Source organism: Schistocerca gregaria, chromosome 2, assembly GCF_023897955.1.
Source record: "Schistocerca gregaria isolate iqSchGreg1 chromosome 2, iqSchGreg1.2, whole genome shotgun sequence".
Classification (NCBI taxonomy): Eukaryota; Metazoa; Arthropoda; class Insecta; order Orthoptera; family Acrididae; genus Schistocerca; species Schistocerca gregaria.
In genome coordinates this window covers 121,640,057-121,666,330 of record NC_064921.1, presented here as the reverse complement: position 1 = coordinate 121,666,330, position 26,274 = coordinate 121,640,057, and the positions used below count along the sequence as shown (strand labels likewise).

General features: G+C 39.7%; 1 protein-coding gene across 1 annotated transcript in view; it reads left to right on the top strand.

Annotated features, from left to right (window-relative positions):
- The window catches only part of LOC126336485 (dynein axonemal heavy chain 7), a 978,012-nt gene that overhangs the window by 759,202 nt on the left and 192,536 nt on the right, over positions 1–26,274 (top strand). Inside the window, exons 50-51 of the mRNA XM_050000228.1 lie at positions 11,422–11,600; positions 11,679–11,870. Coding sequence (XP_049856185.1) covers positions 11,422–11,600; positions 11,679–11,870 — 371 coding nt within the window. The remainder of the gene's footprint in view (positions 1–11,421; positions 11,601–11,678; positions 11,871–26,274) is intronic.

Below are 26,274 nucleotides of genomic sequence, written 5' to 3'. Positions count from 1 at the left end.
TAATCCTACTTATTAGCACCATTTAGTATACTTTTTTTAATTCAGTAATAAAGTTATTACTTTTGTAGAAAAACAAGAAGTTGAAAATAAACACTATTGAAAAAATACTACTTATAGAAGTGTGCCACGATATTTGCATATTAGAAGCAATCACACCAAGTTGCCAACACGTCTTCCCAAGTTTTCCACATGTACAACATTGGGCAACTCGGAATAGTGCAGTTGTGGTAGAACCCAGAGTGCTGAGCAAACTCTATTGTACTCACAGAGTGTGAGTATGCTTCGGGATCACAAATCTTGGGCAGGCAACAAAGCATCTTTATTACTTTATTACTAGATCTGTGTCATTTACCAGCCATGACTGCACAGACTGCGTCAAGATTAATTAAATATATACATTTAAAAAAATATTCACAAAATTAATACATTTTTTACTTAATAGAAACAATATATGTTTGTCCATTCACTTTGGTCACTATTAAAGAATTCACCAATGGAGTACAATCGGCATTCTTTCAGGTCCTGTGCCACTCTCCTTCTGAATGTTCCTAGTGGCAGGGATTGCACTTCTTGAGGCAGTGAGCTGAACATCTTTAGGGCAACCACTGGAAAGCTGTCTTGTGTTCCCGTCAGTCGACACCTTGGTATTTTGATGCTCCTCTTGTTACGGGTATTGTGATTGTGTATATCTTGCCTCATGCTGAAGACTCCTTGGTTTTCTTACATGCTGATGAGACATAAAAACACATACTGGCTGAAGACTGCCATAATTCCTAACTGTTTGAATATAGGTCTGCATCAGATGATACTGCAATGTCTTTTGATTCAGGTTTGTCAACCTCCTCTAACATGACTAATAGTTGTAGGACTTCCCTCAACAGACCAGGTGTGCACTATGAAAAATAAAGTATATGTGTCAGTCACTTTTTTTTAATAGAAAAAAAAAGAAGAACACTTCCGTATCAGTGATGGATTACCTGCCGTCGGCTGTAATAGAAGAAAGATCAGCTATGTTACTCTTTGAAGAAAACATTCATCTTAGCAAATCAGTAAGAGAATATGTTAATGTGGTATTAGTAAACTACAGTAGGATCCATGGAAACATCTCATAGCTGCCCTTATTAATGGTAATAATGCCCATGTAGCTTTAGAAACAGAAAGCTGGCTGAAATGAGAAGTTAGTAGCAGTGAAATCCTAAATTCAGATTGGAATACATATTGCAAGGGGGGAAAGGGGCTAGATGCTTATTGTGGCAGAGTATTTATTGTCATAAAGAGCTTGATAATGTCTCATAATGTTATAATAAATTCTGAATGTGAAATATTTGGGTGAAGATAAGCATCATTGGTGGGCCAAACATGGTAATCAGTTGCTTTGGACACATGCTGCCTCATTTGTCTAGTAGCACTGTACTACAGAGAAAACAGGGAAAATGTCACATGGAAGTTTCCTGATTATGCTATTGTAATAGTGGGAGACTTCATCAAGCCAGCTTTGGAATGGGAGAGCTATATGATTAAAACAGGTGTCAGAGAGAGAGATTTGTGTAAGATTTTCATGACCTTCTTTTCTGACAAATACTTCAAGCATTTAATTAGAAAACTGACTTGTGGAGACAAAGTCATAGACCTCCTGCAGACAACAAAACTGAGCTTTTGCAGCAGTTAGCATAGAGGAGCATTGACATCAGAGGCTACAGGCACTACAAGGAATCTTAAAAAAGCTAGGGCTACCTGAGCAGTCAACATCAAGTATTCTTCTCTGGTAATGAATGATTTAGGTTTCCCGTGATATCCCTAAATCACTTCAGGCAAGTGTTGGCATTGTTCCTTTGGAAGAACAGAGAAAATTTCCTTCCCATCCTACACTCATCTGATGGAATTGATGACCTCGCTGTTTGGTGCCCTCACCGAAATCAAGTTACCAACCATAAAAATAATTGTAGGTATAGCATATGAGAGGCTGAGATTCATTGAAAGAAACTTAAGAAAATGTAGTTCATCCATGACTGGAGTGCCTTACAGGACTCTCATTTGACAGATTCTTGAATATTGCTTATCTGTTTGGGACTCTTACCAGGTTGAATTAATAGAAGAGATAGAAAAAGATCCAACAAAGACCACCATGTTTTATCACAGGATCATAAGAGCATAAAAGAACAAACTCCAGTGGCATGTCCTACATAAGAGGAATTGGGCATTATAGAGAGGTCTACTGTTTATATTTGAAGAGCACATTCTTCTACTGACATATTCATAAACTATGAAATATTCTCAAAAAATTTATAAAATCAATCTGGCACGTATCTTTTGCTGTGCCAATAAAGAGAAAGATGGTAATTAGTTATAACTGGATGAATGATGTGACATAATATGATGTGTTGGCTGCTGTGGTGAGCTATTATGTGATGATGTGACCTGAAGGTGTAGCAACCACCTGAATCAGCATGAAAGTGACTGTTATCCTCAAGGGTGTTGATAATGTGTATCCAGGTTGGGCAACAAACTGTGGTAATGTTGAATTATCTGGACTGTAATACTCCCACTGATCTAGCTGTTATTTCTCTTTGGCCAAGAACCACAGCTGCCATGTCTCTTATTATGAAACAATGTGTCCCATTTAATCAATATTAACTGAAGCTGAAAGGTTTGGATCATCACTTTTGAAATCTGTTACTTGAAAAGTGAAATCAATTTCAACTGAGACGTCATTTTAATGGACAACAAAATTTAATTTAAAAAAATCATCTTTTGGCAAAACAACACAAAGCAGGATACTGTTGTCATATCAGCAGTAATTACCATGATTAATAATTGACAAATGTAATATGAGTATTAAATTCATAAACACAAGTATGGTTCTCCTGTCTGTCAACCAGGCAGCAGCTACACTCTCTGTCAGTTTACACCCACAAGCACACAGCACAACCAGCATTGTGATACTCTAAAAATAGCTTATATTGTTATCAGAGTTCGTAAGCGTACTAACTTGTTTTATGCCTCATAAGTCTCGTAGATTTTCTTCTGCGCTAGTATTCTTCTGTTGATTATCACATGCTTCAGACAAATTTAAATGATTGTATATGGCACCATTAAGTTTAATTTTCATGTTATTCATATTTATTTGTTGTAAACACTCTTGATCATTTGCTTGTTTACTAAAAATAAATGTCGTGTGACTAGGGCCTCCCATCAGATAGACCGTTCACTGGGTGGAAGGCTTGGAGTTTGACACCACTTTGGCGACTTGCGCGTTGATGGGAATGAAATAATGATGATTAGGACAACACAACACTCAGTCCCTGAGTGGAGAAAATGCCGGGAATCGAACCTGGACCCTTAGGATTGACATTCTGTCACGCTGACCACTCAGCTACCTGTGGCGACTGCTTATTTACCCTGTACTATGTATATTTAACAATACTGACCGGTAAGCTACATAGGCTTTGCGTAGCCTAACTAAAGTCCACAAGTGGCTTTTCACATTATACAGATGTCTGACTAATAAGCAAATGCATGAGGTCATAACTCAATGTAACGATAACTTAATTATTCATATTAACTACAGTATTTGCTATACATCTTGATGGCTCAGCCATAACTGGCTGACTATCTGAAGCCGTTGGGTGCTAGGTATTGACTGATTATAGCTTTGTGCATGATGCCTGTTTAAAGATGCACATAGGACAGAAATAACAAAATGTTAAAATAAACAGCTATTAAAAGAAGATTGAATTTTCCTGTATTAATTTTATTCATGTGAACATATAAAATTAATGCAGCAGAAGTGGAAAATGCCACTGTCTTTTAATAAATTCATTGCTGTGGTGCCTGCTATGAAGAAAAAAGAACAAACCTATTACATTCAGATATTAATGAAAAAGACAAAACATAAAAAATGATTAATCCCATTAGTCAAAGTTAGTATCTAGTTGTACTACTATATGGATGTTCATGAACTGGTACAAATAATCATTCTGTCTTGTGGATCAGAAGTTTCGGCATGCATTTGAATCTACAAGAGAGTGTCAAGAATTTTCTGGAAACTTAAATTTTCTGTTTTGAATGCACATTTCATAAATTAACTTATTATTTTAGGAAAATTATAATTTGTTTGAATCAGAAAAAGTAATAACCCAGCACCTCTTGTTCCAGCTGCACTAGAGTGAGGTACAGTATTAATTATTTGTATTAGCCTAAAATAGATGTGACTTATTTTCTGTTACCTTTGTCTTTAGTATTGTAGTATAATTTGTAAATTTTTTGCATGTTTGTCTGATTGAATCTAGCTGTTCTAACCAAAAGAAACAAATGCCTGGTGGTGGTGGTGGAGGGGTGGGGGGGGGGGGGGCCTTATAAGTAGTGCAACTATACACTCACAGCTATTAAAGCAGTTAAAACAGTAGGTTGTGCCTAGTTATCACAGCCTAGTGTTTTAATAACTCTGAGTGTGTAGTTGCACCCCCAGGCATTTGTTTGTTTTGGTTAGAACAGCTAGACGCATTCAGAGCACTCAGTAAGCTGGCAGCTGTTGTTCCAGCAGGACCACAGGGTAGTTCAGTGTTCATTTGTGAATTATCGTATGAGCTCCATTGCAGCCACAGATGTTGAACAGAGAGGACGTCCCTGTAGCTATACCAGTTTGTCCGATATGTAGTAATTGTGTCTAGTTTCTGTTTCTCATATACTTCCCCAAGGAAATGAATTTGCACCTATGTATTTTACTCTGTAGACTAGTGGTTACTGACTGTATCTGAGTTTTTTGTGAACTCTAGTGCATATCTTGGTGTGTGGCAACTTTCTACAGTAGATCTGGCTGCCAGAACTACTATGTCATGTGACTTCATTTAAATCTAATGTCAGTGCACAATGTGTAGTTTGGATTATTGCTTTAGAGTCTGTATATTTATTTCCTGTAGTATCTTTTGTGTAAAGAGAGTTTCTAGTAAAAAGTAACTGCAGATACATCTGTTTCCCATGGAGAAATTTATTTCTGTTTTAAGAGCTTGTGGATCGTGTAATCTTATGCTGTAGTGAGAACTGTCCAGAGTAGATTTTAGTGTCTGTTTATTCTCCTCAATCATACTTTGTGGTCATTGAAACCTCAAAAGCGCCACAGTTGGGTAATTTTCACACTTGTGGGGGTCTATTCGTCCTTTCCCAGTTTCTCCTGACTTCTTTTTTTGTATTTTTTGAGATTTTATTCTGTACAATATTATTAGGGACTGTGCTTGTTGTGGAGGTTCAAAAAATGACTCTGAGCACTATGGGACTTAACATCTGTGGTCATCAGTCCCCTAGAACTTAGAAGTACTTAAACCTAAGTAACCTAAGGACATCACACACATCCATGCCCGAGGCAGGATTCGAACCTGCGACCGTAGTAGTCGTGCGGTTCTGGACTGAGAGCCTGAACCGTAGACCACCGCGGCCGGCTTTGTTGTGGAGGACTCAAAGATAATTGGCTACTGTGTGTAAACAGCTGGAAGCTGCATTGACCACAGTCAGCAGGCTTCTGGCTACTGCTCAAATCTGCAGCAAATTCAAGACATCAGTGACAAGTGGTGGACAGCAGTGGGTTCACATGAAACTAGCCAGAAGGCGAAAGAGACAATGAGCTGCACGGTTGGCTCCTTATGTCTTAGCAACAGGTACCAGTTGCTACCCAGTGCTGATAATCCTCCTAAGCAAGAATAGGATGTCTCTCCTGTTGGGCCAGCAGCCAATTATTTTGCCCAGTCCGGACAAGTGCAAAGGGCGGGTATGCTAGTCACTGGGAGCTCCAGTGCTAGGTGGGTAGTGAAGCCCCTCAATGAAATAGCAGGCAGGGTGGGAAAAATGTCAGTGTGTACTTGGTTTGTTTGGGGGGGGGGAGGCCTCTCATCCGAGTTGTGGAGGAGGCTCTGCTGGCAGCTGTCAAGCACACTGGGGGCAATTGGCTGCAAATATTGATGCAGGTCAGCATGAATAACACCTATTGCTCTCTGACCATCCACAGTTCCTTTCAGCATATGGATGATGTGGTGAAGGCAACTAGCATTACACGTGGGGTGCAGGCTACACCCACTATTTGTAGCATTTTACCCAAGGTTGATCCTTGGGTTCAGAGCAGAGTGGAAGATATAAACCAGATGCTCAGCCAATTCTCAACCTCCACTGTTGGATGGACATCTGTAGGGCTCTCTTTAATAGGTCAGTGGTGCATTACATACAGGAAATAGCAACCTGGATAGTGTATTACATGTAGAATGCAAATTATTATTTTTTTCTTTTTCAAAGGATAGGGGACCCTGTCCCCTTGGGATTGGAGGCAAAATCAATGATACATTAGCCAGAACGTTCCCAGAGAATGCTCATCCCTACAGATCAGATATAGAATAGCTTAATATGATATTAGTAAATTGTAGGAGCATCCAAGGACACTTCCCAGAATCAGAGTTGTTTATTGAAGATTATGACACACAGATAGTATTAAGAACAAAGAGTTGATTGAAACTGGAGGTGAATAACTTAACCTACATCTGCATCTGTACTCTGCAAATCACTGTGAAGTGCATGGCAGAGCATATATCCCATTATACCAATTGTTAGGGTTTCTTCCCATTCCATTCAAATACGGAACAGGGGAAGAATAATTGTTTAAATGTCTCAGTGTGTGCTGCAATTAATCTAATCTTGTCCTCACAATCCCTATGTCAGAAATATATGGAGGGTTGTAGTATATTCCTAGAGTCATCAATTAAAGCCAGTTTTTGAAACTTTGTAAGTAGGCTTTCTCAGGATAGTTTATGCCGCTCTTCAAGGGTCTGCCAGTTCAGTTTTCTCAGCATCTCTTAAACACCCTCACATGATTGAAACAAACCTGTGACAATTCATGCTGCCCATTTCTGTATAATTCCAATATTCTCTATTAGTCACATTTGGTGCAGGTCCCAGAGAGTTGAGCAAGTTTCTAGAATGGGTCGCATGAGTGATTTGTAAGCAATCTCCTTTGTAGACTGATTGAATTGCCCAGTATTCTACCAATAAACTGGAATCTGCCACCTGCTTTACCCATGTTTGAACCCATAAGATCATTCCATTTCATATCCTTACAAAGCGTTACATCCAGGTGTTTGTATGAGCTGTCTGATTCCAACTGTTACTCGTTGATATTTTAGGCATACAATACTACAATTTTTGTTTTTGAAGTGTGAGGTTTTACATTTATCTTTGTGCCACTTAAAGTCTGAGGTTACTATTAATATTGTCTACAAAGGCACAAAGGCATTAATATACAACATCAAGAGCAAGGATTCCAGCTCACTTCTGTGGAACACGCCCAAACTTAATTCTACATCTGACAGTAACTCTCCATTCAGTATAACTTGCTTCACCCTCTCTACCAAGAAATCCTCAATCCAGTCACAGATTTCACTTGATACACCTTAATGATTATACCTTTCACAATAAGCTATGCTTGCGCTATGCTGTGTGTTACTGAGTCAGTTGCATTTTGGAAATCAAGAAATACTGCATATACTAGACAGCTTTGATCCAAAGCTTTCAGTATGTCATGTAAGAAAAGTGGGAGTTGGGTATAGCATTATCGATGTTTTCAGAATACATGCTGGTTCGCTTGGAGATCACTCTGTTTGAGATACCTCATTATGTTTGAGCTCAGAATACATACTAAGACTCTACAAGAAATTGATGTCAACGATATTGGACACTTTTTTTTTTTTTTTTTTTTTTTTTTTTTTTTTTTTTTTTTTTTTTTTTTTTTTTTTTTCAAGTGATATACAGTAGCTTGTAATTACTAGTGGGGCTAACTCAGCCACATGTTCAGTAAAGAATTAATAGGGATTCCATTGGGCTCTGGAGCTTTGTTCAAGTTTAACAGTTACAACTGTTTCCCAATACAATTTACACTAACACTTATTTCACTTATCTTTTCAGTGGTACGAGGATTAAACTGGGGTAGTTCTCCTGGGTTTTCCTTTCTAAAGAAACATTTGAAATGGAGTTACATCTTTCCACTTTTGCTTCCTTGACCTCAATTTCAGTTCATGTCTCATTCGTGAATGAGTAGACACTAACTTTGATGCCTTTATATATGACCAAAATTTCTTCAAGTTTTGTGAAAGATCATTTCCAGCATTCAACGATGGTAGTAATTGAAGGTTTCACACATTGTTCTCTTGACAACTAAATGTGTTTCAGTCAGCATCTCTCTAGCTACAGTCCTATGCTTTGTTTTACATCTATTAGGCAGTAGTTTCTGCTTCTTTAAAATTTATCCATTGCAATGTTATACCATAGAGGGTACCTATAATTATAAACTATTGCACTGGGTACACATCTATACAATGCATGGTCAATTGTTGTTTTAAACTTGAGCCACTGTTGCTCTACATGTTCCTAACCTTTGCTGAAAGCTTAAAGTTTCTCATTCAGATATGACACTATTGCCTATTTATCTAATTTACTGAACATATATAAGTTTTTCTTGTTTTAGCTGTTGTCTGTAGTTTGGTAATCACTGTTGCCACAACCAGCAAAATCCTAAGTTCAGAATGGAATGTTTATCATAAGAATAGATTGGTCACCAATGGCGCCACCATATTTATTGCAGTAAACCATACAATGATAAGTGCATGGAATCAAAATGTGAATTAATTGGATGAAGTTTAGCATCAAAGGCCAGTCATAAATGTTTATTGGATACTTTTGTAGACCATTTGTCTCAGGAGTTGTAGTGTTGGAGCACTTCAGGGAGAACTTGCAGAGCATCATTGATAACTTCATTGATTGTGCCTTTGTAATAGGGGATGATGTCAGCTTGCCAGGTATAGATTTGGAGTATCATGCTATCAAAACTGGGGTCATAGAAAGTGATCTGTGTGACATTATTCTGATTGTCTTATTGAAAATTACTTCAAGCAGATAATTAGGAAACTAACTTGTGAAGGTAATGACTTAGGTATCCCAGCAACAAATAGTCCTGAACTTGTCAAACCAATTAACTTAGAGGAAGGTATCAATGGTCATTAGGCTGTGACTGCAACTATGACTATGAGTGTTACAAGAAATGTTAAGGTAGGTAGGATAATACTTTTGCTTTGGAAGAGTGACAGGATACCCAAGTAATTATTATCGAATATTCAGCACTGAGGACTAAGATGTGAAGAACACACGCAAAAAATTCAAAAGCATAGTTTGATACGCTTTAAACAGATATGTTCCAAGATATTCTTAAGATGCAAACAGAATGAAACAGCTTCAAACAGCTATGACACTGCTTTCGTAGAGCTCTCAGGCCAAAAATAAAGCCAAATGCTTTTTCTGAATTAGTATGAAAGTTCCTGGACACTGAGAAAAATAAGAAAATTTTATACTGAGATCAATCATGTTATTATACAATGATTCTGTATGGTAAAGCCTCATGATCTGTTACATCAGTTTGATACTGTAGTACAATGTCTGAACTTCTATGAGTTCTGTGTGAATACAGACTTTCTGAATGTATACTCCTCACAAAATCTTCTTGGGCTTTCATCTAGGTAGCTGCATCGAAGTTCCCTGATGTTTCAATGAGTGTCACTCTCATCTTCTTTTGGTGAAGTCTCAAAATTATGTGGGTGCCACTTATATATACCTCAGTAGTGGCTGTCCTCCCATCCCCTTTCCTCTGGCACATGAGTCAGTGTCCTGTGGTGAAGACAGATCATGCCCAGCAGTTGATGCTTTGAGAGTTTAGGCAAGACTGAATGCAACAAGAGTTGAACAAAGGACTGAGTAGAATTTTTTGAATATAAATGGTTAGCCCTAAGTAAGGAAATGTGCCTCTTACTTAAAAGAATGTACAAATTTCTCAATGCTTTACTAGACACAGCTGCATTGGAGGTTGTCTGTCATTTCTTCAACCTTTTACATTTACATGGGGACATACTTTGACTTGTACTCTGAACTACATGGAAACTTGGCTATTTTCATATTAACATACCATTGTCAGAACTGAAAGAAGCGACTAGTGACAGAAAAAAATCCTTGTACCAACTTGAAATTGAATCCCAAACTTTTCTGTTGTTGTCAATAATGGTTTGTGGCTTCGTAAAATATTGTGGATACCTGTTGATTATATTCTGTCTAATTAGAGCCTTCTCTTCCTTTTGGTATCTTAGTACAGTGTGACATGTACTTCATTGCTTAGCTATAAAGTAAATTTCGAAATTGCATTATTATTGAGGAACATTATTTGTTTGCTTATTTATTTTATTTATTTAATGTTTACACATCTGTGAAGCCATCTTTTCTAGTATTTACATTTGTTATTATAAATATGTGGAGTCCAGAAATAGGAAGACCCAAAAGAAAAAAGTGTTGATAAAGGAACGTAGGACAAATCACTTCCAATTGGAAGTGAAGAGTAAGGGGCTGGAATTAGTGGTGGGTGTGGCAGGGAAAGTTAAAATTCCTCAGTACTAATTATGAGACAGAAACAGTTAGGAGCAACAAGATAAAAGTTAAAAACAAGAAAGAAATCCCAGTTTGCAGACAATAAAAAATAAAAGATAGTAAAGAATACTGGAAATTTTTGGATGGAAAAATACATAAAATAAGGGAAAGGCAACCACTTACCTAGAGAGGATTGTTGCTCTTTTTGTAGTACAAGTACATGCACTCAAAAACACCCAACCACAGAGACACCCAAACATCCACACTTCCAGGAGCAGCAAGTGTGGACATTTGGGTGTCTATATAGTTGTGAATTAACTTGTTTCTGTGCACCACACACCAATCCTCAATAGATAAGTGGTTGCCGTTTCAATATTTTACTTATAAGATGATAAAAATAGATGTGAGTGGGGGAAGGCAAGTTAAAAAGAATAATATAAATGTTGAGAGAAGCAAATGAAAAATAGAGCATATTATGTTATCTATTTGTTTTGCTTGACCTTTAAATCAAACAAAAATAATAGTGTACCTTATCTGAGATTTAAGGTCATGGCATTTTGATGAGAGCATACTGTTTATGCTTCTAAGTTGTAACTGAATTGACTTAATACCAAATAATAATCAGATCTCAGTGTTTCATTGTTATGTTTTGAAGATTGCTTCACTAACATTTTAATTGTGCTAACTTCATATATTTATGAGGTAATAAAAATATTTTTGCAAATGGAAATTGGTTTTCCTTTTGTTACAGTTGACTTAGATAACATAAATCCAATGTACCAGTATCATTTTGATGAGAGCATACTGTTTATACTTCTAAGTTGTAACTGAACTGACTTAATACCAAATAATAATCAGATCTCAGTGTTTCATTGTTATGTTTTGAAGATTGTTTCACAAACATTTTAATTATGATAACTTCATATATTTATGAGGTAATAAAAATATTTTTGCAAATGGAAATTGGTTTTCCTTTTGTTACAGTTGACTTAGATAACATAAATCCAATGTACCAGTATTCTCTGATATGGTTTGTCAATTTGTTCAAAGTAGCAATTGATAACACAGAAAAAGAGTTTGAAATAGAAAAATGGCTTGCATCACTCACTAGAAATTTTACATATTCACTGTATGTTAATATATGCCGCAGTCTCTTTGAGAAGGTATGTTACTGATTTGTATTTATTTGAGTTAACAGTAGCAAACATGGATGACTTTTAAAAATAAGATTTGTGTTCCAGGACAAACTGCTGTTCTCACTCTTATTAACTGTGAATTTGCTTCGAAACAAAAATGAGTTGGACAATGCAGAATGGATGTTTTTTCTCACTGGTGGTGTGGGATTGGACAACCCCTATCCAAATCCTGCTAAGTGGCTTCCACAGAAATCATGGGATGAGCTGTGTAGACTTAATGATCTCCCAAACTTTAAGGTAAGTCTCAGAACTTAAAGTATTTTTATTATATAAAATAATGGAAAGTCCAGTTTGAATATCAACAACTATTATGACAAGCCAGCAAACCTGAAGCACTGCTATCTCAGGCTGTTCTTGCCAGAATGCACCTGTCTCAGTTCTAACAGCAGCAGCAATCTGGAGCTGGGCAGACAATGGGGAGGGATAGCAGGGTACTGGTGGGGAAAAGGAGTCACTACTACGTGGCAGAGTGTGCAGTGACTGGATGGTGACAGGAGAAGGCTGCCAGGTGCAACATCAGGAGTCTTTATGAGCATTGGTGGGGGGCATGGGGGGGGGGCAAGAAGCAGAGCAGAGAAAAAGACTTGTGGTACATGTGTTTTTACAGAAAGTTGCACACAATGAAGATGTTGGGATGTGAATTTGAAGGAGGTGATTGGACAGAGGGGGATAGAAACTGTTGGGTGAAGGGTGTGGGTACAGCAGGTTACCGTAAATTGAGGTCAGGTTGATTTCATGAGCATAGAGTATGCTGTAAGGATAACTGCTATTTGTGCAGTTCACAAAAACTGGTGGTGGAAGGGAGGCTCCAGACGGCCTGGGTTACCAAGCAGCGATGGAAATTAAGGGTGTTGTGTTCAGCTGCATGTTGTGTGACGAGGTGGTGTATTTTGCTTTGGCCCAGTCATACCCATATAAAAAGCTGTGCAATAATTGCAACAGAGCTGATATATGACATGGGTGCTTTCACAGACAGCCCAGCCTATAATGCAGTGGGATAAGCCTGTGGCAGGGCTGAAATAGGAAGTGTTAGGAGGGTGGATTAAGCAGGTTTTGTACATGGGTTTTCCACAGGGATATGATCCCTCTCGCAAGCAGTTGCGATTTGCAGTAATATGGGGATGTTGTAGAAGTTTGGTGGAACCCTACTTTGGAAGTGGTGGGAAGGATCTTGGGTATGAATTTCCACATTTCAGGCGCATGGTGTTAGATAATTAAAGCTTTGATGAAGAATGTGGTTCAGTTGTTCCAGTCTGAGATGGTATTGAGTGATGAGGAGGGCACTCCTTTCTTCTTATATGTCTACACCCACATCTACATCTATACTCTACAAACCACTACGTGGAGTAGGTCCCATTGTGCCAGTTATTAGGGATTCTTACTGTTCAACTCATATATGGAGCATGTGAAGAATAATTGTTTGAATGCCTATGTGCATGCAGTAATTATTCTATTCTTACCCTCACCATCTCTATGTGAGCGATACATAGGAGGTTGTCATATATTTCTAGAGTAATCGTTTAAAGCCAGTTCTTGAAACATTGTTAACAGACTTTCTCCAGATAGTTTATGCCTATCTTTAAGAGTCTTCCAGTTCATTTCCTTCAGCATGTCTGTGACTCTCCCATGGATTAAACAACCTGTGACCATTCATGCTGTTCTTCTCTGTACAGGTCTGGTACAGGTCCCAGACACTTGATCAGTGTTCAAGAATGGTCACACAAGTGATTTGTAAGCAGTCTCCTTTGCAGATGGAGTGCACTTGCTGAGTATTCTACCAATAAACTGAATTCTGCCATCAGCTTCACCCATGATTGATCCTATGTGATCATTCCATTTCATATCCTTACGAAGTGTTACACCCAGGTATTTGAATAAGTTGGCCAATTCCAACAGTGGCTCATTAATATTGTAGTCTTACAGAAATACATTTTTTTTCATTTTGTTAACTGCAAAATTTTACATTTCTGAAAATTTAGAGCAAGTTGCTAATCTCCACACAACTTTGAAATCTTTTCAAGATCTGACTGAATATTTATGCAGTTTCATTGAGGTGGCACTGCATCATGTGCAAAAAACCTGATTCTACTATTGATATTTTCTGCAAGAGCATTAATACACGACAGGAACAGCAAGGGTCCCATCACACTTCCCTTGGGCACATCCAAAGTTACTTCTATATCTGATAATGACTCTCCATCCAAGAAAACATACTGCTTCCTCTGTGCCAAAGTTCATTTGATACCACTTACCATATTTTTGACAATAAGCATAGGTGTGGTACTGAGTCAAATACTTTTTGGAAATCAAGAAATACTGCATTTATCTGATTCCCTTGATCCAATGCTGTAAGTATGTCATGTGAAAAAAGTGCAAGTTGTGTTTCACATGATCGATGTTTCTGAAATCCATGCTGGTTGGCATTGAGGAAGTCATTCCATTCGAGCTACCTCATTATGTTTGAGCTCAGAATATGTTCTTGGATTCTACAACAAATCAATGTCATGGACTGTAGTTTTGTAGATCACTTTTATTAACCTTTTTGTAGAGGGATGTGACCTGTGCCTTTTAAAAGAGATGGGCATAATCTTTTGTTTGAGGGATCTACAATAGATTATAGTTAGAAGAGGAGTTAACTCAGCTGCAAATTCAGTATAGAATATGACAGAGATCCCATCAGACCCTGGAGCTTTGTTCAGTTTTAATGATTTCAACTGTTTCTAACACCACTGACACTAATATTTATTTCGTTCATCTTTTCAGGAGTATGAGGATTAAATTGGTGCAATTCTCCTGGTTTACCTTTGTAAAAACATTTTAATATGATGTTAAGCATTTCAGCTGTTGCTTTGCTATCCTCAATTTTAGTTCCTGTCTCATTCGCTAGGGACCAGACACTGAGTTTGGTGCCACTAACAGCCTTTACATACAACCAGAATTTCTTTGTTTTCTATGAAAGATTACTTGACAATATTCTGCTACAGTAGCCATATTGCATTACTCTCATTACAGCCAAATGTGTATCATTCATCATCTCTGTATCAATAGCTCTACACTTTGTTTTACACCTGTTATGCAGTAGTCTGTTTTGTTTAGAAGATTTTTTATAGTAACTGTGTACCACAAAGTTTCTCTCTCATTATGAAATGTTTTACTGGGTACTTATCTATCCAGTGCATGATTAACTATTCTTTAAACTTGAGCTCCTCTACATGCTCCTGCCCTTTGCTGAAGATTTCAAGTTCCTGATTGAGATATGACACTACCAATTTTTTTATCGTGTTTACTGAACATATATATCTTTCTGCTTGTTTTAGTTGTCATTTGTACTTTGTTAATCATTGTTGCCACAACTGCACCTTGGTTACTGATACCAGTTTTTATGTGGACATCCTTTAAGATGTCAGGTCTATTTGTTGCCATTGGATCCATTATATTTCCATCATGAGTGGAGATGGATTGTGGGTGTGTGGGGATTTGGCATGGGAAATCTATTTGTTTATTGGGTCTGGGCGATAATACCTGTCTGCAAATTCCTTTTTGAAACCTTCAGCTTACTGTGCAAGGGAACATTTACCACTGCAAATATGACATCACTGGGTGATGAGACCATAAGGGCGGGATTTTTTGGTGTTGAAGGGATGCTAGGTGTAGAAATACAGGTACTATTGGTTGTTGCTGTGTTTAATGTGGACAGAGGTGTGGATGGAGCCACCAGAGTGGAGGAGATCAACGTCCAAGAAGGTGGCACATCAGGCTGAGGAGGACCATGTGAAGCAGGTGGCACAGAATGTTTTGAGGCTGTGATGGAATAATGATAAGGTGTCTTGGCCCAGGGGCAAGATCATGAAGATGTCAATGAACATGAACCAGACTAGGGGTTTGGGATTTTTGGAGGCTAGGAATGTTTCCTCTAGATGGCCTATAAATGGGTTAGCACAGGAGGGTGCCAAATGGTTGGCTGTAGCTGTGTCACAGGTTTGTTTGTATACCTTCCATCCACAGCAAAAGTAGTTGTATGTTAGTATGAAGTTAGTAAGGTATATAAAGAATGAGGTTGTGAGTTTGGAGTCTGAAGGATGTTGGGAGTGGTAGTGTTTAATAGCTGCAAGACTGTGGGCATGAGGGATGTTGGTCTACAGGGAAGTGGTGTCAACAGTGACAAGTAGGGATCCAGGAAGTAAAGGGGTGGGGATGGTGGAGAGTCAGTGAACTATATGATTGGTATCTTTGACATGGGATGCTAGATTTCTGGCAGTTGATGGGAGGAGTTGGTCACTGAGGGTTGAAATTCCTGCAGTGTGAGCACAATAACAAGCTATAAGGGGTCATCCAGGATTATTGGGTTGTGGATTTTGGGGAGCATGTAGAAGTTGGGTGTGTGGGTTGTCTTGGGGATGAGGAGGGAGGTTCGTGGAAGAGTGTAAGGCAGGGATTGTAGTTTGTGTTGGACTTCTGGTGTGGTTGAGTGTGTAGCTGGAGGAGTCAGACAATTGCCACAGGTTTTCTATCAGGTAGTCATTGCAATTCACCACAGTGATGGTGGAACTTTTTGTCTTGCAAGTATGATGATTTGGTTGGTATCTGTTTTGTGCCTGTGTATGGCTATCATTTCTTGTAATGAAAGATTAGTGTACTTAGGAAGGGAATTGGGAAAGAATGGTGAGTCAAAGTTGAAGACAAGGAATTTCTGGAAGGTGACCAGGGGTGATTTGGGGGGGGGGGGGGGGGGGGGGGGAAATCACGGAGTGGATGGTGGTATGAACTGTGAAAGGCAGGGTTCAATTTTGGGCTCAGGTTGGTGGCAAAGAAATGTTTTTATTGTAGGGATCAGGAGAGGAGAGTAGATATTTGACAAATATAATTTGGTTAAGTGGTTAAAAATTTCGTTGCGGTAGGCTGTAGGTGAGGTCTTTGCAAAGGACTGAAACTTCTTTGGGGCAGAGGACCTCAACAACATCCTAGTGCATTCCAATACCACACACAGTCCAAACACCTTGCCACAGGAATGATATCCTCAGGTGCAAGACCTGCCCAACACCCCCCCCCCCCCCCCCCCCCCCCCCCCAGCACTTTCTATTTCAGTCCTGTCAAAGGATTTTCCTACACCGTCAGAGGCTGGACCACCTGTGGAAGCAGACATTTCATATACCAGCTCTGCTGCAATCATTGCATAGATATTTATATTGGTGTGACTGCCAACCGGCTGTCCGCCAGGATGAATGGGCACTGCCAGTTGTGGCCAAGAGCAAAGTGGACCTCTCTGCTGCACACCATGCAGCTGAACACAACATTTCAATTGTTGCTCCACAACCTGGGCCATCTGGATCCTCCCCTACACTTTTTTCTGAACTGTGCATGTTGCACACTCTGCCAAGCAGTACTGACAGCCCTCCCCCCTCCACACCTGTAGCCTAGTACCATACTATCCCACCCCCTTCCCTGCCCCAATGTGGGTTGTGCAGCTTGTGTTGAACCTGACACGGCTGCATTCTGGATGAAGTGGCCAGAGATCGCAGGCATGTGTGCATGATGCATGCTTGCTTGTGTGAATGTGTGTGTGTTTGTCTTTCTGAAAAAGGTTTTGGGCAAAAGCTGAATTTGTAACAGTCTTTTTGTTGTGCCTGTTTGCTGCTCCTTGAAACATCTTTAAGACGAGTAGCAATGACATAATATTGTTGCTTATTTGTAGGTTTTATAATATTTTATTCAATTAATGAAAAATATGAATTGACATAATAATAATGGCATTAGAAAATTGGAAGTCACATACAATAATTATTAAGCACTAGGTTCAGTTCTTTGTTGTGGTGTAAGTCTAGTGTAGTGAGTGTAAGTTTGCTTTCATATCCTGTATAGAATCTGAAAATGGCTTCTGTTAGCTCTTAGAACCTATAATAGTCTTTGCAGTTTTACCTGTTTTTTAATAACATAAATTTTGGAAACACCCAAAAACAAACCCATTACTTTGAAAATAAAACATTCAGTGGAAATGCAGCTCCAAGTATGATCCACAATCTTGTTGTCATTTTCTTTAAAATGTTATCACAGCTACAGAATTCAGAAATTAAGTTTCTGTAATGAATAATATACCTAGAGTATAGTGCTTAAACAAAGATTTATTCCTTGTTTGAAATACATACATTACTCATGGCAACATAAAGACAAGAACTAATGTAAGAACTTTAAAGAAAAACAAACTTACAGAGAAACACATATGTTATTACATATATAATAAAAATATTACATTGTAATTCATAGAGTCTCTAATACTCACTTGTTATGTTTGTATTTTGTTAGTGAACTAAAGATTTAATTACATATTTACTTCTTACTACATATTACTACATATTACTACATATTACTTCTTACTACATATTTACTTCTTACTGTCATACATACTGATAATGTATTTTAATGTATTTATAGTAACAAATTAATCCTGTAACTTTTTTTTAATAGCATTTTGATTGCCAACATGTAATATAGGAACTGAACTTTTAATTTTAATTTAACTCAATAAATAATTCTACATCTACATCTACATTTATACTCTGCAAGCCACCTGACAGTGTGGGGAGGCATGTTTATAGCGATAAGAAGTGCAATAGTATCGAAGGAAATTGATGGAGATTCGAATTGTGAAATGATTTGGTTGAAGGTCACGGTTAAAGCAGGCTCAGACATGGTAATTGGATGTCTCTATAGGCCCCCGGGCTCAGCAGCTGTTGTGGCTCAGCACCTGAAGAATAACTTGGAAAATATTTCGAGTAGATTTCCCCACCATGTTATAGTTCTGGGTGGAGATTTTAATTTGCCGGATATAGACTGGGAGACTCAAACGTTCATAACGGGTGGCAGGGACAAAGAATCCAGTGAAATATTTTTAAGTGCTTTATCTGAAAACTACCTTGAGCAGTTAAACAGAAAACCGACTCGTGGCGATAACATATTAGACCTTCTGGTGACAAACAGACCCGAACTATTTGAATCAGTTAATGCAGAACAGGGAATCAGCGATCATAAAGCGGTTACTGCATCGATGATTTCCCGTAAATAGAAATATTAAAAAAGGTAGGAAGATTTTTCTGTTTAGCAAAAGTGACAAAAAGCAGATTTCAGAGTACTTGGTGGCTCAACACAAAAGTTTTGTCTCAAGTACAGACAGTGTTGAGGATCAGTGGACAAAGTTCAAAACCATGGTACAATATGCGTTAGATGAGTATGTGCCAAGCAGGATCGTAAGAGATGGGAAAGAGCCACCGTGGTACAACAACCGAGTTAGAAAACTGCTGCGGAAGCAAAGGGAACTTCACAGCGAACATAAACATAGCCAAAGCCTTGCAGACAAACAAAAATTACGCGAAGCGAAATGCAGTGTGAGGAGGGCTATGCGAGAGGCTTTCAATGAATTCGAAAGTAAAGTTCTATGTACCGACTTGGCAGAAAATCCTAAGAAATTTTGGTCCTATGTCAAAGCGGTAGGTGGATCAAAACAAAATGTCCAGACACTCTGTGACCAAAATGGTACTGAAACAGAGGATGACAGACTAAAGGCCGTAATACTAAATGTCTTCTTCCAAAGCTGTTTCACAGAGGAAGAGTGCACTGTGCTTCCTTCTCTAGATTGTCGCACAGTTGACAAAATGGTAGATATCGAAGTAGACGACAGAGGGATAGAGAAACAATTAAAATCGCTCAAAAGAGGAAAGGCCGCTGGTCCTGATGGAATACCAGTTCGATTTTACACAGAGTACGCCAAGGAACTTGCCCCCCTTCTTGCAGCGGTGTACCGTAGGTCTCTAGAAGAGCGAAGCGTTCCAAAGGATTGGAAAAGGGCACAGGTCATCCCCATTTTCAAGAAGGGACGTCGAACAGATGTGCAGAACTATAGACCTATATCTCTAACGTTGATCAGTTGTAGAATTTTGGAACACGTATTATGTTCGAGTATAATGTCTTTTCTGGAGACTAGAAATCTACTCTGTAGGAATCAGCTTGGGTTTCGAAAAAGACGGTCGTGTGAAACCCAGCTCGCGCTATTCGTCCACGAGACTCAGAGGGCCTTAGACACGGGTTCACAGGTAGATGCCGTGTTTCTTGACTTCCGCAAGGCGTTTGACACAGTTCCCCACAGTCGTTTAATGAACAAAGTAAGAGCATACGGACTATCAGATCAATTGTGTGATTGGATTGAGGAGTTCCTAGATAACAGAACGCAGCATGTCATTCTCAATGGAGAGAAGTCTTCCGAAGTAAGAGTGATTTCAGGTGTGCCGCAGGGGAGTGTCATAGGACCGTTGCTATTCACAATATACATAAATGACCTGGTGGATGACATCGGAAGTTCACTGAGGCTTTTTGCAGATGATGCTGTGGTGTATTGAGAGGTTGCAACAATGGAAAATTGTACTGAAATGCAGGAGGATCTGCAGCGAATTGACGCATGGTGCACGGAATGGCAATTGAATCTCAATGTAGACAGGTGTATTGTGATGCGAATACATAGAAAGATAGGTCCCTTATCATTTAGCTACAAAATAGCAGGTCAGCAACTGGAAGCAGTTAATTCCATAAATTATCTGGGAGTACTCATTAGGAGTGATTTAAAATGGAATGATCATATAAAGATGATCGTCGGTAAAGCAGATGCCAGACTGAGATTCATTGGAAGAATCCTAAGGAAATGCAATCCGAAAACAAAGGAAGTAAGTTACGTATGCTTGTTCGCCCACTGCTTGAATACTGCTCAGCAGTGTGGGATCCGTACCAGTTAGGGTTGATAGAAGAGATAGAGAAGATCCAACAGAGAGCAGCGCGCTTAGATACAGGATCATTTAGTAATTGTGAAAGCGTTACGGAGATGATAGATGAACTCCAGTGGAAGACTCTGCAGGAGAGACGCTCAGTAGCTCGGTACGGGCTTTTGTTAAAGTTTCGAGAACATACCTTCACCGAAGAGTCAAGCAGTATATTGCTCCCTCCTACGTATATCTCGTGAAGAAACCATGAGGATAAAATCAGAGAGATTAGAGCCTACACAGAAGCATACCGACAATCCTTCTTTCCACGTACAATACGAGTCTGGAATAGAAGGGAGAACTGATAGAGGTACTCAGGGTACCCTCCGCCACACACCATCAGGTGGCTTGCGGAGTATGGATGTAGATGTAGATGTAGATGTAGACAGTGTGTGGCAGAGGGCACCTTACCTGCCACTGTCATTACTTCTCTTTCCTGTTCCAGTTGCATATGGTTCGCGGGAAGAACGACTGCCGTGCACGCTTGAATCTCTCTAATTTTACATTCGTGATCTCCTCAGGAGGTATAAGTAGGGGGAAGCAATATATTCGATACCTCATCCAGAAACGCACCTCTCGAAACCTGGACAGCAAGCTACACTGTGATGCAGAGCGCCTCTCTTGCAGAGTCTGCCACTCGAGTTTGTTAAACATCCCCCTAACACTATCACGGTTACCAAATAACCCTGTGACGAAACACACTGCTCTTCTTTCGATCTATTCTATCTCTTATGTCAACCCGATCTTGTACAGATCCCACACTGATGAGCAATACTCAAGTATAAGTCAAACGAGTGTTTTGTAAGCCACCTCCTTTGTTGATGGACTAGATTTTCTAAGGACTTTCCCAATGAATCTCAATCTGGTACCCACCTTACCAACAATTAATTTTATATGAACATTCCACTTAAAATTGTTCTGCACGCACACTCCCAGATATTTTATAGAAGTAAGTGCTACCAGTGTTTGTCCGGCTATCATATAATCATACAGTAAGGATCCTTCTTTCTATGTATTCACAATACATTACATTTGTCTGTGTTAAGGGTCAGTTGCCACTCCCTGCACCAAGTGCCTATCCGCTGCAGATATTCCTGCATTTTGCTACAATTTTCTAATGCTGCAACTTCTCTGTATACTACAGCATCATCTGCAAAAAGCTGCATGGAACTTCCGACACTATCTACTATCTAGTCACATTAAAGACTTTCTCTCCTCACTTGTAGCAACAAATACAACTTCACTGCTAACAACATCTTTTTGAAGTTTATTTTTCTGCATTACTGGTATGCCACAAAATGTCATTAAACCTCCTGTAGTAGAATGCTTAGTCAAGTTTTCATCTGCCTGATCAGCATAGCTATAAGCTTCAATAGCAAAACATATTACTTTTGATAAACTGAATTCCATCATCAGCTGTACTTTTCAGACAGTGAAGAATGTGTTTAATCAATTTAAGATAAATGTGAGTAGGTGAGTCTTGTAGCTTTGAATCAACATTGGCAGTGTAAGCTAGATTTGGACATGCTTCCATCGTTAAATATGTGTTACTGCACATAATTTCTTGGTTACTGTCTGTATCAGTATCTGACAGTGTATTGCCAAGTATATGTGCTGGTTCAGCTGGTAATTATATTGGATTTGCATTCATCATGCCATACCTTGCCAGCAATCTTTGCATGTGCAGTCCGATTAATCTTCACACAGATTTCAAATCTTAGGATATGAAGGCCAAGATACACTTTACTTATCACAATATCAAACTCTTCTTGTAATTGTTTTGTGTAGCTATAAAAAGTCACCAGATTCCATTATCAGGCTATCCACATGCAATAAAAGGATTAAATTCTCATCAAAATAATGCACGGGAAAGCTATACTCTCCATAAACTTGGTTTTATAAGATTTTCTTTCAAACACTTGTGGCATTCCTTTCCAAAGTCCTCATATCAGCCTCTGTAAATTGTCCTGTAGATCTGCTACCTGCCTCATAGTCTGAATCTGACTCATGTCTTGTGCCAACAATATCATCTGACTTTGCACGACTGCTTGTGTATTTTCAAGTTTTTGCGGACTCACCATTTTGTGGGCCTCCTGTGTATTTGTTACAAAACTAGCTAGACCACAGGACATCAAGATGCCACACAAAAAAAGCTTTATTCCTTTATTGAGATAGTTTCATTAACTGTTAAAAGAATCAATTACAAAGTGTAATAATCATTCAAGGAGTAAACAAAGAAGATAAAAAAATGCACTGTGTGCATTTTAGTCTGCCAGTGGCACTGCCCAGTCAGACCCCTGCAGTAAAGCAGAGCTCCTGGGATGTATGGATACTTTGTTTTTCCGGCCTTTTCTGGTGTAGGTTATACACATTTCTGGCTTCTCCGTTGGTGTTGTCTGATATGTTGATGGCAATGTGATCCCTGCTTGTGCTGTATCCTCTGTGGTCCATTCCAGCATGGTGAGTGTGAATTTGTTCTGCTGCTCATGAACAATTACATCATCTGCCAGCAGCTTCAACATGAGCTTTACCCATTCTAGTGGCCAGGATGATTGTGCACTTGGCGCAGTGGTGATGCCATGTGTGGGGACTCAGTGGACCAGTGGCAGTGAGAGAGAGGGGGACTGACAACAGGGGAATGTCTGTTCTGTGCTCCAGTGATTGGGAGGACTCAGGCAGCCACTGTCAGACACCAGTTTAGGGTCCAGGATGGGCAGCAGCTCTGTCTCAACATCTTAAACACCCACCAGCACATCAGGGGAAGGAACCTCCATGGCACCCAGCCCCACTTGCAGGAGGCCCTCCAAGAGTGTCCACTGCAGCTGTGGTGGGTCTTTGTTCCACTAAGAGCTTAATTAATTCTGATATCAGGAGAGTGGTACTCTTCCACCGTCATTGAAAATATCTACTGGGCTCTGGCTATGGAGTGGGATCATCCTGTAGATGCTAAAGAACGGAGGTAATACCATATCGGCAGCGGTTCTGCCAAGCAGTTTGCCAATTGTGTCTCAAATGTTCCCAGCATATGTTCAACCTAGCTATTTGGTTGGGGGTGAATTGGTTTGGACATGAGGTGAATAATAATGATCTGGAGGCAGAAATCTCAGAACAATGCCTAGGCATACTGTGGGCCATTATTGAAGATGATGATCTTTGGGAATCCTTCGATCGCTTTAGGGTTGACACAATAGCTTCTGCTGAGGTAGAGTGCATGCACATGATACATGGTTAATTTGACAGAGCATCAAACATTACTAACCACCTGGAATGACTAATAGGACATGCAAAATTGATGTGGATGCCGATCCATGGCTGATCTGGGAGAGGGCCTCAGAGCAAAAGTTTGTGAGGGGGGCCATTTGCTTCCTGATGCTCAGCACACTGTTTGCATCCACAGAGAAGCTTCTCTATTGCTGGAGCAGTGTGAGGCCAGTAGACAAAATGATTTGCTACAATTTTCATGCATATTATGCCCCACTGGCCATGGTGAAGAAGCACAAGAACCCAGGGCCACAGGGCTGGTGGGATGACAGCACAGGCTTTGCCCAAATCCATACTAAGGGGGAGTATTCCAACATTCACTACCAGCCAATTAAGAGCAAGGAAAAAAATGTGGAGCAGACCCAACTCCTTAGCAAGCAGCCAGCTGGGCCAAACTTTCAACACAAAATGAGACACCTCACAGAGAACTGGATCTTGCAGAGTGGCTTTCTCTTTGCATGTAATGCCTCCTGCACATGATCATCAATTTGATAACACACAGCTTTTGCTTTACTGAATTCTGTGTCCGGACCAATAGGTAGGCACGACAGTATGTCTGTATTGGCATGACAAGCAGTGGGACAAGAATGAATCTCATATTGATAAGCACTCAGAAATAAAGCCCACTGCTAAAGTCTCTACGCAGTCCTGTTAGGAAGCTGAGAATAGGAGCTAAAAAGCACCACAAGCGGTTTATGGTCATTGATGAGATGGAATTTGTTTCCATAAAGGAAAACATGTAACTTGCAGACTGTGTAGATGATCATCAGCACTTTCGTTTCTATTTGAAAATAATTGCATTGAGTGGGTGAGAGTGTCTTTGAGGCATATGCCATAGTTTGTTCCGATCCATCAGCTTACTTGTGAGACAAAACTGCTCCAAGATCATAATAGGACATGTCTGTAGCAAGAACCAGCTGTTTACCTAGTGTAAAGGTAAGATATGGTCATTGGTTTGAGGGCAACATGCACCTCAAAATCCTTTGCTGCCCCCAAACCTTGTAAAACAGGGGACCAGTCTCATGGTAGATGTCACCCAGTTCCTAGAACAGAGTAGAGTCAGAAACAAGGTATACCATATCTTGAGACTGATGGCCTTTGTAGTCTGGTCCCTTAACCCCCCCACCTCCCCCTCCCCACACGCACACCCACACATACACACGCACATCTTGAATTTGAAACTCAAAGACCTTGAATGCATCAACACCAAAAATGATCCCTGACTTCACATTGTCTACTGTTAAAAGGTGTTCACCCCTGTGGTGACTTGATACTCATTGTCAATTGTCAATTCTCCTTGAACAGGAATGGGCTGGTTCCCATAACTGGCAAAATGGTTATTTGTGGAGAAGAGAACAGGTTGACCCAGATGAACATATATTTTCAGTTTCATGAGGGACACAGAAGGCCTGGTGTTGACATGGAAAAGGAACAGTTGTTTCTGAGTCAATGAAGGAATGTAAACCTTGCTGGGTAAGTTGAGCTTGCAGCCATAACTGATGTAACACTATGCACTTCTGTGAACACCACAGCCTCATCTGAGGCCCAGCTGTGCCGGGAGCTATGAGAGACCATGCCCGCATGCCCCTGTTAACAGCAGGTGGCACACATGATGGTCCTCCATGGCAGCAGTGCTGGGAGTGTACACAATGTCAGGATATGATGGGAAACTAGAGTGGAAAACAGCAACATACAATTGCAACTCAAATTAATTTGAGGAAGGAATCAAGGACATCAGAGCATGCCACTAATGTTGTGCCAGTGAGTGCAATGACAACGTCCATGACATCCTCAGGCTGTTCATATACAGTTTGTGGCATTTTGAAAGCCTTAGCAATAGCCAAAACCTACTCAGCCATAGGATCTTTTAAGTGCAACACCTTCTGACAGACTCTCTGTCCAGGGTTGAATGAATGATGACATTGTGAATCAGACAATTGGCATAGGAGTGTTAGCAGTGACTACACACAAATTTTCACTTCCTGCTTACCCCACAGAGGTCGGCTGCCTGTGCTTGATGGGACTGGCCTATTTTCTTTAGCTGCTGGTGGAACTCCATATGGGAGACCACCATGTGAGTTTGTTTACAGTAATAAGCATTAAGTGTTACACACTTCAAAAAATGACATTTGTGATGCATCTTTCAGTAGGCCAAGTTTTCAAAGCAAATGGAATGTTTCAGTCACAATCTATGACAAAAAAGAAGAAGAAGAAGCTTCGTGCTGTCTAGCTGAAATGATTTTAAATGGTGCTGTAGATGTTGCATGTCTGTGTCCCAGTCTTCCTTTGCTTTTTAGAATGCTATAAAAGCTGAGAGAGGGGGAAGGGGGGATTTGAAGGGTGTGTAGGCAGCAGAGGCTCGGGAGCTGGTAATCCCAGAGAATTTGTAAATAATTGACAAACCAAGTCTAACTACTGTTGCTGTTGCTCAGGCTGTTGCTGCTCTTGTTATAGCAACTGGACTAATTCTGGATCCTTTTCACTTGTGAAAGACACATACAGAATGATCTACATCACTGCCAAAACTGCTGAAGCTACAGTCTTTACGGGAACCCCTACATACACAAAAATTACGTCAG